Source organism: Triturus cristatus, chromosome 4_2, assembly GCF_964204655.1.
Source record: "Triturus cristatus chromosome 4_2, aTriCri1.1, whole genome shotgun sequence".
Lineage (NCBI taxonomy): Eukaryota > Metazoa > Chordata > Amphibia > Caudata > Salamandridae > Triturus > Triturus cristatus.
The window spans coordinates 242,028,225-242,046,585 of NC_140586.1; the positions used below are offsets into that span (position 1 = coordinate 242,028,225).

The following is an 18,361-nucleotide window of genomic DNA, read 5'->3' on the forward strand; positions in this document are numbered from 1 at the left end:
GCAGTTGTCGTAGTAAGAATGACTTGTCTTGGCCTTCCCCACCTTGGAACCAAGCAATTTCTTCTTCTGTGCACCTTAATCCTCACCCAGTCCCCTGGACTCAGATCATGAGCTTGCTTCTTCTCAAGTGTGGTAGCTTCTTCTCCAACCTGGTGAAACACAGAATGAACTGCGTCAGCCAGGCCTTTACAGTAATCCAAAATCATGTCATCAGTTATTGTCATCAACTTATTGACAGGTACAAATGCATGTCGCATTGCACGTCCCATGATTATCTCGTGCGGACTTAAACCAGTAGTTCTATCTGGAGTAGATCTGATAGTCATCAGCACTAGAGGCAAAACATCGGGCCATTTCATACCAGTGGCTAAACACATCTTACCAATCCTGTTCTTGATTGTGCCATTAATCTGCTCAACCACACCAGAAGCCTCTGGTCGGTATGCACAATGTAGCTTCTGCTGTATGCTTAATGCTTCACAAATCAAACTCATGAGTTCATTATAGAAGTGTCCACCTCTATCAGACTCAATCGTTACTGGAAACCCGTACCTAGGAATCAACTCTCTTAACAGTAATTTTGCCACTGTTATTCCATCATTTCTCCTAGTCGGATAGGCCTCCACCCATCTTGAAAACAAACAGACTACCACTAGAACATACCTCAGTCTGTTCACTTGGGGCATTTCAATGAAATCAATCTGCATTCTTGTAAAAGGACCTCCTTCTCTGCCTATTGTTCCCAGACTCACCACTGTCTTTTTCCCAGTGTTAAATTGCTGGCAAATCAAACATCTTTGACAGATGCTCTCTGCAATTGTCCTGAATTTTGCATTGTACCAGGTCTGCTTAAACGACCTGATCATCGCATCCCTCCCCAATTGTCCCTGGCCATGATACATTCTTGCCATTGACGACAAAATGGAGTTCGGCATTACTGGTCTGCCATCTCTATAGACCCAAACATGATCTGTTTCTCTTGGGGCACAACCTGCCTTAATCCAGTCTTTCTTCTCTTCCTTTCCTGCCTCATCCTGCAACTGTTTCACTTCATCCCACGTCTCTAAGACATTAGTAAACATCACAGAACAAAAAGACATTTCACTTTCTCGTTCCCGATTAATAGACTGATTATTCTTTGCACAGTATTGCGCAATGTCATTAGCATATCTGTTGCCAACTGTCACAAAATCATCTCCTTGTCCATGGGCAGCACACTTTACAACTGCTAACTCTTTAGGCAACTGTATCGCCTCAAGTAATTTCCCAATCACTTCAGCATTCTTTATTGGAGTCCCACTCGACGTCAAGAAACCTCTTTGTAGCCAAAGTTGGCCAAAATCATGCACAACTCCAAATCCATACTGACTATCAGTCATCACAGTCGTTCTCAAATCTCTCCCAATTTCACAAGCTTTTGTTAACGCCACCAATTCAGCAACTTGCGCAGATTTCACTCCTTTCAATGGTGATGCTTCCATAACCTCTGAAACCTTGCACACTGCATATGCTGCACATAGCACACCCTCATCATTCCTCAGGCATGATCCATCCACAAACAACACATGATCACTCTCATGTAAGGGAAGATCCCTTATGTCTGGTCTCGGTTTTGTACAGTAATCAAGCACATCCAAACAATTATGATCATCTTCTGTCTTCACACCCACATTTTCAATATCCGGCAACAATGTCGCTGGATTCACATTCACACATCTCTCAAGAGTCACATTTGATGCTCCCAGAATCACTTTCTCATATTTAGTCAGCCGACTATGTGACATGTACTGGGTTCTACTTCTTGTCAAAAGAATTGCCACATTGTGAGGTACGAATACCCTTACAGGATATCCCATTATGATTCCCTCACTCTGTTCCAGGCTTCTGCATGTTGCAGCCACAGATTTCAAACAACCTGGTAAACCTATAGCTACAGGGTCAAGTGTCGATGAGAAGTACGCAATAGGCCTTCTCAGTAATCCGTGTTCCTGAATTAACACTGAAAGTGCACGTCCATTTCTCTCACTGCAGTACAATTCAAACTCCTTTTCATAGTCTGGCATACCCAAAGCAGGAGCTTCACACATTCTGCTCTTCAACTCCTCAAATGCTGCCATTTGTTCTCCATCTAGTTCCAATGGGTCTGTCATCTCACTTTTTGTCAGTTTAATCAGTGGCTTTGCTATCAGGGAAAAATTAATTATCCACTGACGACAATAACCCACCATACCCAGGAACATTCTCACTTCCCTCTGGGTCTTCGGGGCTTTCATTCCCCTGATGATTTTGATCCTGTCATCAGTCACTTTTCTCAGACCTTTTTCAATATTGTGTCCAAGATAATGCACCTCTTTCTTACAGAATTGCAATTTTGCTGGAGATACTTTTAACCCTCCATCTGCCAGATGATTCAGTAAAGCTATAGTATCTACTTCACAAGCTTCACGTGTCTTTGATGCCACAAGTAGGTCATCAATATACTGCACTAGTACTGAGTTTTCAGGCATGATCAAGCTCTCCAATGATTTTTTCAATAACTGATTGAATATCGAAGGACTCTCCGTATACCCCTGTGGGATACGACACCATGCTAAAATACGCTGGCCAAACCTAAATGCAAAAATCGGCTGACTGTCATGATGCAATGGAATTGAAAAGAACGCATGACACAAATCAATCACTGTGTACCACTCAGCATCATGTGGAATCTGATACAAAATCACTGATGGATTTGGCACAATAGGACAACATGCTACCACAATTTGATTAACTTTTCTCAAATCCTGTACGATCCTAAATTTCCCATTTGGCTTTTTCAACCCCATTATTGGTGAATTACACGGACTACTCAGTAGTTCTCTCAGAACTCCCTGCTGAATCATTTTCTCAATTATAGGAGTTATTCCTTCAATTATTTCTGGTGTCATTTTGTACTGAGGAATGTTAGGATACGTAATTCCCTCTTTCACTGAAATTTTCACAGGATCTACATTATTCATCAATCCCACATCCTCTCCAGTAAAATCCCAAACTGTTCTTTTCACTGTGTCTCTCAACTCTCGAGGCAAATCCTCCGGATTAAACACAGCAAATGCACCAACCATTTCACTCTCTCTATTTCCTAGAGTCATTCGGTACAAAACATCCTCATCTGGTGTCTCAAAGGCTATTCCATCCGGTGTACAGAAAATTGTGCAGTTCATCTTGCACAATAGGTCCCTACCTAACAGGTTCACTGGACTAGTGTCACAGACAATAAACCTGTGCATGTCTGAAAATTTCCCTATCTGCACTCTTACTGGTTCAGTAAGACGTGTCCTGATTTGTGTATTGGCTACACCAACTACTTGGATTGCTTCATCCGAGAGAGGAAGATTTCTAATATCTGTTGACCTGACAGTTGATCTTGTCGCACCTGTGTCTACTAAAAAAGTAACACTTTCCTCATTTATTTTCCCATCTACAAATGGTCCTGCCTGGTCTATTTCTAGAGTTGCACTAAGTATGCACTCTTCCTCCTCTCTTCGGCACCGTCAATAATCACCCTCAGACTCACTCCCTTCATTCTTTAACAAGTACTGTTGTACCTGGTTAGAACGTCTTGGTTTGTTTACCTGTTCATCATTGTAGAATCCTGAATCCTGATTATACTTTTGTGACCCTCTATTCTGCGGCAAGGGCGGTTTTGGCTCTTGACTCTGCTGTCTCACAACTTTCTGTTGTTGCTGCTGTTGATTATTTCCTTCGTTCTGCACCTGTTGATTTAAGGATTTACCCTCATTATTCACTAATGGTGGATTAGTACACTCGGATCTCCAATGTCCCAATTGGCCACAGTTGTGACATGGGAACTTTTTCTTTGCTTCCTCAAGATTCCCCTTTCCTTTTCCTGCATATCTAGGTCTATTCCCTGCATTATTTCCTGCATTATTCGCCTGTTCCACTAATTGTGCTTCCTGTCTTTCCGCAACCTTCACTTGTGCCCACATTGCTTTCTCTTTCAGCTTTCTTTGTTTTGCTTAAATTTCATCACTGAAGTATTTTGCATGTCTCAGAATCTCATCTATTTTCTTACTCTGCCAATCCACTGTGTGCTCACGAATTCTCTCACTAATCTCAGGTCTCAGGCCATATACAAATCTGTATACAAAATGACTCAAATCTTTGTCAACCAGGTGTTCATCTCCACTGAATTGTTTAAATGCCAGTATCAGCCTCTCGTAAAAAGCATGAACTGATTCTTTTGCTTCCTGTTGTGTTCGATCTATTTTAACCCAGTCTGTCTCTTTTGCAGGTACTTTACTCTTCAGGTATACCATCACCTGATCATACTTTCTCATTACCTCTGGATCTGGTGCTCCTGTTCTCGGATCTCTTGGATATTCCTCAGTAGGCCAACTCACAACTATTTTACACTCAGTCCACAAGTCTGCTGGAACAATTATATCAAACAGACTATTCAGGTCAATCCACAGCACTTTTGACAATTTCACAAACCTATCTACCTGCCTATACCACTCGACGGGCTTTTCTCTCAATCGAGGGAAATCATTCGTAAATGATAAAATATCCTGTCTGGTCCATGGAACATGTACATATCCTCCTCCAGGTATTTCTCTCATAGGATAATTATCCACTGGTTTCTCCTTTTCTCTCACAGGAAATGCTGAATAAGTCCTATCTCCAGATTCTTCTCTTTTCTTGTACCACCTATCCTTCCACTTTTCTACGTCTCCCCATCTTCGCAATAATGCGACCATTTCCTTAATCTGTCCTGTTCTACCAGTACCATTCAGATTTTCAATATCCTTGTCCGTAAAATCCATCCTGTAAGTTTTCTGCAAAGCTTTCACCTTATCAATGTCAACTCCCTGTTCATTCGCTATTGCTCTTAACCTGTCGTGTGTATTTCTCGCTCTCCAGGTAATGTTCTTACACATGAACAACAGCTCACCTTCATGACGATTTTTTAGAATCTCTGTTGGAACTGTCCCTGCAACAAGCTCTTCTAATTCAACACGTAACCTAGCCACATCAACCACTTGTGAATCTTTATCCCTTTTCTGAAGAACTTTCATCCAATCATTCAAATCTTCAGCTGTTATTTCTGTAGTTTTTCTCACTGGAACCACTTTCTTTTGCGGTTCTAAAATCGGCATCCCTGAACAACTAGCTTCACTAGCATCCAGTCCTTCACTACATGTGTCATGTCTAGATTGTCTCAGATCACTACTTTCTGTCCTTCTTCCTGAATCTCCTGAGGGACCAGCTGAACTTGTCAACTTATTCCCAACATATGGAATCACCAAACCATTTTCACCTGTCCTCTGCTTGTCAAACACAGGCATAACCGGACCTATAGTTACAGGCACCGTAACAGCTTCCAGATTCTTTGTTAACTCCCTAATCTTCTCAGTCAGCTCTGTTGTAGTTCTGGCTAATTCTCTTGTATTTCCGTCACCACCTCGATTCTCTCTCTCTCCCTGAAAGGATTACCACTTCTTAACTCAGGTGTCACATTTTCAATGTTACTCACTGTATCTCTTATCGGAGAAACAATTGGTGTACTCTCGTCTGGTTCTGGTCTATATGGAGGTGGTCTCTTGTAAATCATGTCATTCAAGACCTCATCCTCATATTCATTAACTCCATATCTTCTCACTTCTGACTCAGGAACCCTTTCTGCTCCCCCTTCAACTGTTCTCATCGGATATAATCCCTCTGACATACTAGCATCTCGCCATCTTTTCATTCGATCATGATGAGTTTCACGATCATGTCTCCTCCCAAACATATACCTGTAATGTCCTCCAGACCTCTGCTTTTCTCGTTCATGAACTTCCTCTTCCCATTCCACTAAAGCCTCAAACTGTGTCGGCCTTGGTCTTGGGTCAAGACATAACATCTTTTCCCGTAAATTTCTCAACACGGCCAGATTAAATGAACCATGTTCTGGAAATGCTAGAACACCATCCTCTTTGGTATACCTAACCCAATTCTCCAACCATATACAGGTATGATACCCATATTTCGCAGCCATGAAGGATGCAGGTGTTTTCGCTGGAGGTAACAATTCACCCTCTCTCGTCTTAACATCTTTATCCTTGTCAAACCACTTTTTAATTTTTCCAAAGAATGTCTTCTTCTTTTTCTCTTCTTGGTAATACATCTTAGCGTTTACCAAAACTTTCTAATCCCTTCCGTATTTCAAATATACAATACGAATTTTCAACCAATAACAGCGCGACTCACACTAACGCACCAATCCTGGAGCGTCTACGTCACTAGAATAGCTCTTCCAATCCTTGCGCGACTCACACCAACGCACCAATCCCAGCGCGAACACTATTCTGATCCACTATCTAATCAGAGCGCGGTCTGTTTGACGTCAGCAGTCGCTGCAGTCGCCTGTCTCCTGTCTCCTGTCTACCCCTCCTTTACAAAATCTCTCAGTAGACTTCGTGTCAAAATTTCTACAAAATCTATTAGTTACAACATATAAACATCTCCATTGTCTGCTTCGCTAACCACAGAATAGTAAAGAAAATCTATTTCTCAAGAGTCAACAACTTTCATACAACCCTTAACTGTTTCCTCTAGGACTTGTCCAAAGAGTCTTACAATCAATTAAATGTATAAGCATTCACGCACATTCATACAAGAAAATATAGTACATACACACAGAATCCTGCTTCCCGAGAACAGCGAACTATCTGTCCCACTACAGAATTATAGCACACGTTAACCAAGCAGCTTACCTCTGCCCAGTTCCTCAAACAAGCTCAGAGAATACCTATTACTTCTCCCGCGATAAGCTTTAACGGTGAACCTTACGGATCCCTGGGACTTAAGACCAGAGTTTCACAGATAACCTTCGCTACCATACACACACCTTATATACCAGAAATATCTAATAGTAACATACGACAATGTCACTAATTCCGAACCAAGACAATGTGACGCGCAACTTCAATTGTCACACGTTTTTTCCCTACAATCCCGTCTTTCCCGAGAGCAGCATATACTTCCCTCTGCCCTACTACGGAACTGCTACTAGCTCCCAAGTTCCAGAAGCACTACATATAACTCAACATGACGACTCCAACATATAGTATTAGTACATATACCAACATCAATCAATAATCAATAATCAATAAGCTAATGTACAAGCAATCTAATCAGATCAAGACAATCATCAATAACCATCCTTTGCTACCAGGAAATTGATAGAGATCAGGGTGTATATAATATCCTCACTTCCACGGATAGAGTAATTTCACAGTTACACGCACATACACTCATCACACACTAGGGCCCATTTCACTAACATACGCTCAAATACTCTACCAGCACTGAACCTGTGGGAAGGAAACTCCTAAACACCCTGCATCTATATCGAGGTCGATAAGACCTGCTTATTGTAACTGCCCTGAAACATAATCTAAACAATCTATACCATAATAATCAAAACATAGTACTCAATAATTGACAAGAAATAATAACCAACACCGTATTCAAAAGTATGGTACTTTATCTAAAATTAGTCAAAGAAAGTAAATCAGAATAAATCATCATTCTCATAGTTACCTATTCTAGCTAAATGTCAGAACGGGTCAGGACAGGTCTCTCAGTAGAGTCTCTCGAATTGTTGTCCTTACAGCATCGATCCTCACCAATGCAGGTTTGGGAAGAAAATGGCAAAGTGGCAAAGACCCTCTCTATGCTAACAATTTTTATATTGTTCTGAACAAAGGAAAGAAACAAAAGTTTTCTCTACGTCCGCTGAGTCTCCGAGCAAAGCGAGAAGGAAAGGATGTAGCTTCGTTACATTTGGAAAAATCTCCGCTCAGAAAAATCACAAAAATAAAAAGACAGAACAGGAACTAAACATTTTGAATGTATCTTCTTAACTTCCACACATTTCCTCCGATGAGCTCAGAGCTCAGAGTCTTTCTTTAAAGCTCCTTTGTTTTCCAAGGCTGCCAAGGCTGTCGTCCCAAAGCATCTGGAGACATGCCCAGAACTGCTACTGTCCTCACGGAATGTTTTAACCAGGCAAGGACTGTGGACAGATGACTCGCATCCATATTCAGCAAGGCCTTTTCCATTACAAACTTTCACTCGAAACCAGGCTCTAAATGTCGGCCATCTTTAGTTAGGCCTCAATAGGCCACAATAGACCATCTTAATTGAAAGAGACAAAAACAACGTTACCACAGCATAGTGATTAAACAGTGTTAACCCCACTAATACCCTTATGTGTAAGTAATTATCTAGCCTTTGCAACATAGAAAAGCATTAATTCGAATGCGTTTCGTGCTTTAAAAATAAACAGCACTCAGCAACATTTAAATATGTAAACATGCACGTTATTATTAATCAGCACACATATGCGTTCCCACGTGTAATTCTTTCTTGTTAAAACACACAGGTTGATCAGTATAAAACACTTACACAAAACAAATAATTAATAATTAATAATTAGTAATTAATATGACAAATAGACAAACCAGAGCTTCAAAACCCAATGAATTTTCAAACAGAAAACTCTGCTCTAGCAAGCCCACCTCTGACTGCTGCCTATATCCCTGCATTATTTCTGCCACTGCTTGCAATGTCACCGCTCGTTCTCGCTCTGTTTGGGAAGGGCTTGGCTTCTTTGTGGCGCTCCTCGGCAGCCATCTCCCAGCGCGCTTTCCATTCCGTCTGGCCTGGCCGGGCGGCACTTGGTCCCACCCCATTCGGGGGCCCTGGTCTTGTACTCCTCCAACCATTTACGAGCTGCAAAAGCACTGTCGCAGAAATGTGTCTTACCATTCTCAATTCTAAGTAGCCGGGCAGGGAAGATAAGGGAATACTGGAGGTCCTCATCTCTCAGCGACTTCTTAACCTCCAAGAAAGATGTGCGGTTTCGTTGTACTTCAAAGGTATAGTCCGGGAAGATTGAGACCTTGCTGTTGTTGACCTCAAATGGACCATCGGAGCGGACTTTTTGTAACAAAATGTCCCTGTCTCTATCATGTAACAATTTGGCTTCCACCGGTCTCGGGGGACGACCCGGCTCTGGTGGCCTTGCCGGGACTCAATGAGCTCTTTCCAGGGTATCAAATTACGTTAGACCTTCGGGGCAACCACTGTGCGGAGCCAGGGTTCCAGGTAGGACTCATATTGCCATTTTAAATCCCTTCCGGGAGGCCAAAAATACAGTTTTATTCCTCCAGTTCTGCCCCTCGCTGTCCTCTGCTCTGCGTTCTAGTATTCTAACCCTGCCAGTTAGATCCGCCATCTGTTTAAGCGTCCCCTGATGGGTTGGGGTCAAGTCCTCAAGGGATGACTCCACCACCGGGAAACAACCTTTACAACGCAGTCATTACATCGCACTACCTTTACATAGCAGTCATTACATCGCAACATCCTTTACATCTCATGTCATTACAACGCAGCAATTACATCGCATGTCACTACAACGCATGTCACTACAACGCAGGCATTACATCGCAAGTCATTACAATGCATACCATTACAACACATAATACCCTTACACTATCCAACACTTACCCTACTGTTGCACTCACTGGAGTTGGAATAGTAATTTTCACCCCTACACTATCCAACACTTACCCTACTGTTGCACTCACTGTAGTTGGAATAGTAATTTTTGCCCCTACACTATCCAACACTTACCCTACTGTTGCAATCACTGGAGTTAGAATAGTAATTATTACCCCTATACCATCCAACACTTACCTTAAATGCAATCTAATGGTATGCATTGTAATGGTATGCGTTGTAAAGGTATAATGCGATGTAATGGTATGCGTTGTAAAGGTAGTTTCTGAAAATGCGATGTAATGGCATGCGATGTAAAATTATGTGTTGTAAAGGATGTTGCGATGTAAAAACTGCGTTGTAAAGGCATGCGTTGTAAATGTATGCGTTGTAACGTCATACATTCTCCACCACCTTCACCCGGTCACTGAGCTTCTGATGCTCAGCACGTAAAAGCACCAATCTCACTAACACAGTACTTATATCCTGATGCAGTGTCTCCTTTGTGTCCGATATGGCCTCCAGGATCTTAGCCAGCTGTTGTTGAACGGGATCTTCAGAGCTTTGTGCCTCAGCAGAACCCTGAGTCGTTCCCCGTTGGTCCTCCCCTTGTTCCGGGGCTGGCTCCGTTAGCTTCACCCTGGGTTTGCCCATTTCTGCTCCCCCGGGCCACTGGCACCCCAACCCAGTCCAAAGAACTTCCCACTATGGCCTCCTCTAAACCAGACACTGTAAAGACAGCTGGTAGGGACCCAGGAGTAACAATCCAAGTCTCCACGGGGTGCAACGTTACTTTCCACGCATGGGCCCCACTCCACCGTGTCGAGCCTCTCTTATGTGGTTGCCACGTCTCGGGACACCACACCCCAGCAGGGGGGAAAAGAAGGGGGGAGAGCCCCAAAAAGTGAAGAAGTAAGGGCAGCCTCTCCAGGGATCCCCCACTCCAGAGACCAGACCCTCACCGTGTCGTAGTGATCACTGTGCCAGCATCTAGGGACTCACGGCTATCCCCTGTCACATTTCCGCTGCACTGACACCATAATTCCACAAAGCAGGCCCCCGGCTGCAGTCTCGGGCCCCTCCGAGGCACTCCCTGTTGTGATGCAGGTTTATGGGGCCCTCCTCCTCCGCAATCAGCCCTCCAAGCGGAGAATAGGGGTAACAAAGGCCGGTGTCCTCCGAGTTCCCCAAGTAAGGTCTCACACAATTGGGCGACTCCCATAAGCAGAAGCCCAGGTCAGGGGCCTCCGGCGGCAATGGATTCACGTACCTAGGCCGGCCGAAAATCTATGTAGGCGTTATGCCCCCAGGGTTCGCAGGCCATGCCCCGTTCCACAGTTCGCAGTCAGACTCCAACAGAGAGGGGAGGGAAGGGGACCGGGACGGTCTCTGCGATCCTCACGCTGCCCTCTACCAACCATCAAGACCAGCTGCTGCGAGGCAAAGAGTTGAAGTCGATGGAAGAAAAAAGGGGCCCCCTGCCCACGTGGCTGGTCGCACACTCACCCCTGCAGGCAGAACACAGGGAGAGGCTCGCTACGAGCGGGCCACCACACAGGACCGTCCATCCACCAGTGAGTAGGCCGTCTTCCAGAAGGCCTGATTCACCCCCTGCTCCAGTTTCGATGCAGCCGACCTCACTCTCTACTGCTGGCCACACTCACCCCTCCTCACCACTCGGCGGTAGCCGTATCTTCCACCTCCGGTGCAGGGTCACACTGCGCCCCGTAGACGCGGGTCCCATGAGCACCGCAACTCAACCTCGGCTTTGTGTCCGGGTCAGCGGCGCGCCCTTCCCCCAGGCCCGACTTCGCAGCTGCGCAGACCTTGACACCTCCAGCGGGGCTCAGCGCCGCGACCGATGCAGGACCTCCAGAGGCAGCGGGACGCCAGTAAATCTCCGTATACAGCCCGAAGCGTGCTCTTGGCAGGAATCAGCGTTTTCCTGTGGATAAATGGCTGGTCAGTGCGGAGCCACTGGCTCACGCGTCCGCCATTGCTGGCTTCTAAGCCTGCCCCAGTCCTTTATGCAGCTGGTGCCTGCTCTCTTGCTGTGGTTGTGTTTTTCTGGTCTTGCTGTATTGGGTGGCACCTGGTTTCTCGCTCTTGCTGTCTGCTCATTAACACAGACCTCTAAGGCGCTGCTCCTGCTCTATTGCACTAGCTGCCTCTTTTCTGTTGCAGGGAACTGGTGGCTGCTCTCATGCTCAGTCTCGTCTCTTGTGCAGGATTTAGTTGTAGCAGGGTTTGCTCTAGTGAACCCTCAGAAGAGTTCTTGGCATAGTCTTGCGGCCTCTTACACATTTGGGGAGGAAGGTCCAGGTGCAGGGCAAGAAATCATCTGACAAGACCCTGCGGCAAGGCTGTGTCTGTATCCTGATATATCTTACCTTCATGTCAAAACTGTGCCAGCATCCCAAATTACTGCTGTTTGGTGCTGAAACCTGTGCTAAATAGTTGTTCTTCAGGGGACCAAACCTTTTTCTACATTATGAATAACTGGGGTCTTGAGCATCCTTTGCCCACAATCGGAATGTTTGGTTGCTGGATCTCAAAGTAGCTTTCTGGAGTTCACTCCTGTGTCTCAATCCTGAAAACCTGTTTTCCTGAGCTCAACCCTATGTCTGCATCACAAATAGCCATTCCCTAGATCTCAAACCTGTGCCTGCATTCTAAACGGCTGATTTTTGGAGTTGGTGGAGCCCGGTTGATCGTGGGTTAGCACTGAAAAGAACGTCACATGATCACTCTTGGTCCAAAGGTGATGAACTTCTACTTGCCACCAGCTAAAGGGTTGAAATGGACAAGGAAGATTCTGATGTTGCCTTACTCACAAAACAAGCTGTGCCTCCCTGGAAAGGCTGAGGAGCTTCAGCAAAGGATGGTGGAACTGGGCCACCAAAGTAGGATATCCAGAGAAGGACAGGTTTAGTTTCCAACTTACGCCTCTCTCAGGTGTTCAGCTTGAGATAGGGATACGATGGCCCAGTCTCCACCTCAACTATCTCCACATTGGAGTGACTGATATGCCTCAGAGTACTATTGTTCAGATCCACCCTGTGTGGGTAGGATCGTCTAAGACTAGAACAAAGAGTTTTTGTGTATGCCAAGACTTTCTTGGTAATACATACATGCCAGGACTGATTGTATGCCAACATGAAGGGCACTAACTACTTATAGTGTGTATGTGTAAGTGCATCATTCATGATATTGTTATTGACTTTACTCCATAAACTCTTGTAGTTTTGTATTTCTTAAGATGCTTTTAGATGATAGAATTTTATTGATGGGACGGACTGTGTTTTAAATGTATTTTACCCTGAGTTTTAGTGAGTGTCATGTCGGTTTTTATTTGTTTACTATATATTTTAAGAATGTTGTTTAAAAGAGCGAGGTATAAATAAACATATGTTTTGACTGACTGACTGATTATAGTGTGTATGTGTAAGTTCATCATTCATGATATTTTTATTGACTTTACTCCATAACCTCTTACATGATTTTAAACAAGAAAATTGGTAGTAAAGGGTATAGAGTCATATTCAGCATAGAATTTCTGTGCGTACACGTGGTTGCATAGAATGGAAATTGCGGAGGGCCTGCACTTAATGTTATATGGTGTGCGCTTTACCTACCAGCAAGGTTTCAGGTGCAATCAGTATTCCATCTTAACCCCTTCAGTGCCCATGACGAGATAGTCTCGTCATGGAGCGCGGTTGCGCTGTGCCCATGACGAGACTATCTCGTCATGAACCCCACCCACTAATGAAACGCCCGGCACAGGGCGTGGAAAGGGCGGGGCACAGAAGGGGTTAAACAAGGTAACGGATGATCACATCTGGTATGGTTGCATAGGCATGTTTATAAGTAGGGTGCGCCAGAAGACCAAAGCCTATTGTCAAAATATCTGCTAGAAAAACCAAAGATCCTGTTCACAATAGATAATCCATAAGTGGATGTGTATTCAGAAAATTGCTTTAGGCTTTTTTGTGTGCATCTTATTGGTTTATTTTTGGAATAGTGTACGTTCAGTGGCAAATCAGATGACTGCTTTGATTTTGATTTTTTGTGGACCTATAGAGCCAATGTTAGAGTGCTGCGTCACTGCGCAAGGCCTTTACTTTCTTTTGCGGGTTCCACAGCAGTTCTGTGGGACCCAGAAGTTAAAACATTTTTTTAGTTTACTGTGAAGAGGTCATCTTTTCAAGTTTGAGGCTAGGGGTTCGCTGACAGGTATAAATAACTAAGAAATCATGTAGTTTTTATTAAAATTTCTGCCTAGGCACCTAAAAATGGTACAGTGGTACACTTTACTCTCAGTACAATCACATCTGATTGGTTTGTGTGACTGTTCATGCAATTTGAAATAGTTCCAAGCCCTTTTACAGCAATATTTTTTGGGGACTTATCTGTTTTTTGGGGGGAGTAGACCAAAAAAACGTACAGAATGGCATCAGGAGGAGACTAGAGAGTACCTTGAAGACCCTCGATGAGGAAGAGCAGCCCGAGAGCTTTCCCAAATCACTTATATGGAAGTTCTTCTCCATTACACACAGAGTAAATGAGAAGTCTGCAAAATTAGTCACCTGCAAATTGTACCAGAATGAATTCAGGAAAGGTAGTGGAAAGAAATACCCATTTGGTATTTCTGGTATGCTAAAGCATTTAAATGCATGGCATACGCGGCAGCTGTATGCTGAAATGTAGAGACCATAAGAAGACAAGTGGATGTCTATGTCTAGTGTAGTGCAGAGTCTGCAACCTGCTGATTCTGTAGCACCACAATACTTGTCGGCTCACAACGCGACTTCAACCCTTTATATTCAACTAAAGGGATTTATTGTATTCAGTATTCCAAAATAATATCTGTGGGTGAGCAGAGTGCCACAGCTCATGACAAGCAGATGGCTGCCCGTCGAGCATCAAAAATATTTTTGGGACCCAAGTTTTGCTGGTACTTAACACTCTGCAAATGTGTTGTCGGTGATTTCAATCAGGGATTGTTTGGTCTGTCACTTATTGTCTCGATGTGTATGACTGCTACTTCAAATGTGCGTCTGGTTCTTAAAATATGAATATGTGTGACATATGGGTGGTCTGTATTTACCATCTGAGTATGGTGGAATAAGGTGATAAAATGTGAAGTGTATTACTGGAAGAAGCATGAGGTTCTGGGTTTGTAGTGAATATTATTTCTCGCAAAAACGTACCCAGCAGGGCTTTGCCTATTTGGTACGCTGGAAAATCAATAAAATTTGTTGTTAAAAAAAAAAACTTGCCCAGCAGATCTGTATTCATCTCTTATGCGCTTTGCTGTCTACAGGTAAAGCTCCAGGACTGGCTGTGTCCTCTGCAGAAAGAGATGGAATATGGTCTGGAGTCTAAATGCAGGGAAGAGGAACGATATAAAACCCTGATGGTGAGTTGGAGCTTTGAGGAGTGTGTGCACGTGTGTGTATGAGTGTGTTCTACTGTCAAGGTTCTAAACACCCAGAAGCTTATGGGTCACCCAATAGCTGAGGTCTTCAAACTGTGGGGGGGGGTTGGGTAAGGGGGGAGAGAATGAATTGATCACGGAGCAGCATGTCCTGGCAAAGAGGACCATTCATTATTCTCCTAGAGAAGAAAGTAAACATCATGCTTAAAATAGTTTTGACTTTATAATGCCCATCTAACTGTATGCCTTTTTTTCACTAGTCCTGCCTGGAAGCAGGTGCGAAAGTGAGAGAGGAGGTGGGTGAGATGGCTCTAAATAACTTTCAAAATCCCTTCCCCATTTTGATAAAGGATCACAGAGTGGATACTTTTACCCTTTTACAGAGTTCAGTCCACCACTAGCATGATGGCAATCATGCATTTAATTGCGTTTTAAAAGGGATAACTGAACATAACTGCTGTGTGAATTGCTAAGTACAATTAGAACCGCCAATTTCTTAGAATAAGTATGAGAAAATATGTTTATCATTCTGGGGGCCTGTTGATCTTTTGCTAGCTAAACATATGGAAGCCTTAATGTTTTCTCAACTTCTTTACTTCAGAATATCTTTAATAACAATTCAATTGCCAACTCCTTTCAACCCTCTTATGTTGTGGAAATCTCTATGGTAGCAGTGGTGGAGGTAGTCCTTTGACTTCTGGATTTAAGTGACTTTGCCCCCCTTTTCCTCTTTTCCTTCTTGCTTTTTCTACAGCATCTAATCCCTGGGATCCGATACCTACTCAAACACTCACTCCATAAAAACCCAGTTCTTGCAGGTCGGCAAGCTGACTTCTCAGATCCTCCAGTATAAATATTCAGGGTGTACCCCAGGGCTCAACACTCTTACCAGCGCCTTTAAATAGCTACTTTTTATTTTTGTTAGATCTATGAATCCCCAGTATTAGTGTGGAATCTAAAATAATAATAAGAAATAATACCACAGATACGGTTCTCTGTCAGCACAGAAGATAGCAGTATGTTCGAGGCATGTGGGCTGCTGAATTCATATCTGTGCATAGATCGCCGCCTAGTGTTGGGTCCGGATGTTTGCACGTTGTTGTCCTGGAAGAGTCTTCGAAGTATCCTTGGATAGGTGACTCCTCCCCTGGACTACAGTGCGCATGGGCATCCTCTCCATCCTCAGATTGTTTTTTTCCGCCATTGGGTTCGGATGTGCTATCTTAGCTCAAGTTAGGAAAATATTTTGTCGAGGCCAAAAGGCCTTTAGTTCGCGTCGGTACTGTTTATCGATCGGGTTTCGATACAATCTTGTTAGTTTACTAACTTTCAGCACCGACTTTTTTCGCATTTACCTGTCCATCGACTACTTCGACGATGGAATCGAGGACGCCATTCAAAAGGTGTCCGGTATGCAATGCGAAGTACCCACACATCGACGTCCATCCGGTGTGCAACAAATGCCTTTCGCCGGACCACGACGAATCGACATGCATGGCCTGTGCCCGGTTCCGTTCCAAGAAGACTCTACGGAATCGACGAGCGGCGAGACTCGAGGCGCAGCACGCGGCACCGGCCCCAACAGACATCTTCGACGAGGCCGAAGACGTCGAAGAATTAGAAGTCTTGCCCTCCAGTCCCGTTTCCGAACACGAACCCGGATCGGACGAGGTCGACGAGTCACTCTTCCACAGAGGTGAAGACGACACCGAGGTAGGAGACGACGAGGAGGCCTTAGGGGCCGAAGAGAGTAGCTCCAATGATGAACAAGGCCTACCTGTTCAAACCGAAGAAACACCAGTGCCACAGCCTATGGCTCCGGTCGAGGGATCGCCTTCGGGCCTTACCCGAGACCCATCCCGCAGTTCTTCGGCCCCGCCCTCGGGCCCGGCCTCGGACGTTCAGCGGCAGCCATTACTGCTTAAACCAGCTGGTTTCCCTACCGCAAAACCGAAACCGAAAGCTGCTCCGGTTCCTACGAAACCGAAACTGAAAGTGGCGCTCGTCGGATCGAGGCCTTCCACGCCTTCGACGCCAGCGCAACGCGTCGGCACCGACCGCACCAAGAGAGACTTCGGTGCCGAACTTGAAGCGGGCGACGTCGGAGTCGACAAACGGAAAAAGGCCATCGGCGCCGACAAACCTGCTCGGCTACCGGCACCAACGCCACCGACACCGAGGGCCGTACCGCCTGCTGCGTCTCGCATCGCTCCCTCGACGACACCAAAGCCTCACGTATCGAAGACGTCGACGGTGATCTCCGCACCTCGACTCGATGAACCACCGGCACCGAAAAAAGCCACGGCCGCCTCTACGAACCAGGCCGGTGCCAAAGCCTCAAAGGCGCCCCAAGTACGACCTGGTGCGACGCAAAGCAGCAAAACCACGGCTGCCCTCCAGGACCCGTCGGGTTCCGGTCCGATCGGAGCTCCACCAGCCTCTTCGGTGCCAGCCAACATTACCTTCGGCTTGCCTCCGTCAACAATCCCAAAAATGTTCCAACTCAGGACACGGGTCACCCAGACTACGATTACACCTGCTGAGACGTCTCCGTCACGTGTCATCGACGCCGACACTGGCAGGATGATTCTCCACGACCGAAGGATAACTTCGGAACCGCCATTGGACCCTTTCAGGATCCCACTAAAAAGGAAGCTGCCTGTAGAATCAGAACCTCTCCTTTATGAACCTTTCCATTCATCCTACCAGGATCCACACCGGTTCTCCCCCACACGCTCCGACACGGATGCATTGGAGGACTACATGGATGACCAAGTCCCCTACCATGTAGACACAGACCCTGATGACCAGCAGGACCCTGATCAAACTTGGGGCGACCCTGCAGACCCCAGTGCACCTCTCGATGCACAGGACCCACAACTCTATGGGGCAAAAACATCTCCCACGGAGGATACTGCGGCGTTCAACGCTCTTATTGAACGTGCTGCAAATAACCATGGGGTACAGCTTCAGTCTGATACCATCGAAGATGACTTTCTAATGGACACCTTTGCATCCTCAGAAAGACATGTAAAGACTCTGCCAATGTTGAAGGGGGTCCTCAAACCAGCCAAGGACATTTTCAAGGAACCCACCAGGGCACGAGTGATAAACCCCAGGATTGATAAGAAATACAGATCAGCACCTGGGGATCCTACTTACATCAGAGGCCAATTACCACTCGACTCCATCGTCGTAGCGAATGCTCGCAAGAGGGCACACTCGCAAACGACAGGTGACGCTCCTCCCCCGGACAAAGAGTCCAAGGTGCTAGAGACCTCCGGCAAGCAAGTTGCCGCCCAAGCTGCCAACATATGGCGCATAGCCAACACTCAAGCGCTCCTCGCTCGCTACGATAGAGCGCACTATGACACA

At 45.3% G+C, this 18,361-nt stretch overlaps 1 protein-coding gene across 2 annotated transcripts in view; it reads left to right on the forward strand.

Moving 5' to 3' along the window:
- LOC146833538 (E3 ubiquitin-protein ligase TRIM39-like) overlaps nt 1–18,361 on the forward strand; it is a 79,133-nt gene that overhangs the window by 13,229 nt on the left and 47,543 nt on the right. For both annotated transcript variants that reach the window (XM_085601400.1, XM_085601399.1), the window contains exon 2: nt 14,873–14,968. In XM_085601400.1, coding sequence (XP_085457526.1) covers nt 14,873–14,968 — 96 coding nt within the window. The remainder of the gene's footprint in view (nt 1–14,872; nt 14,969–18,361) is intronic.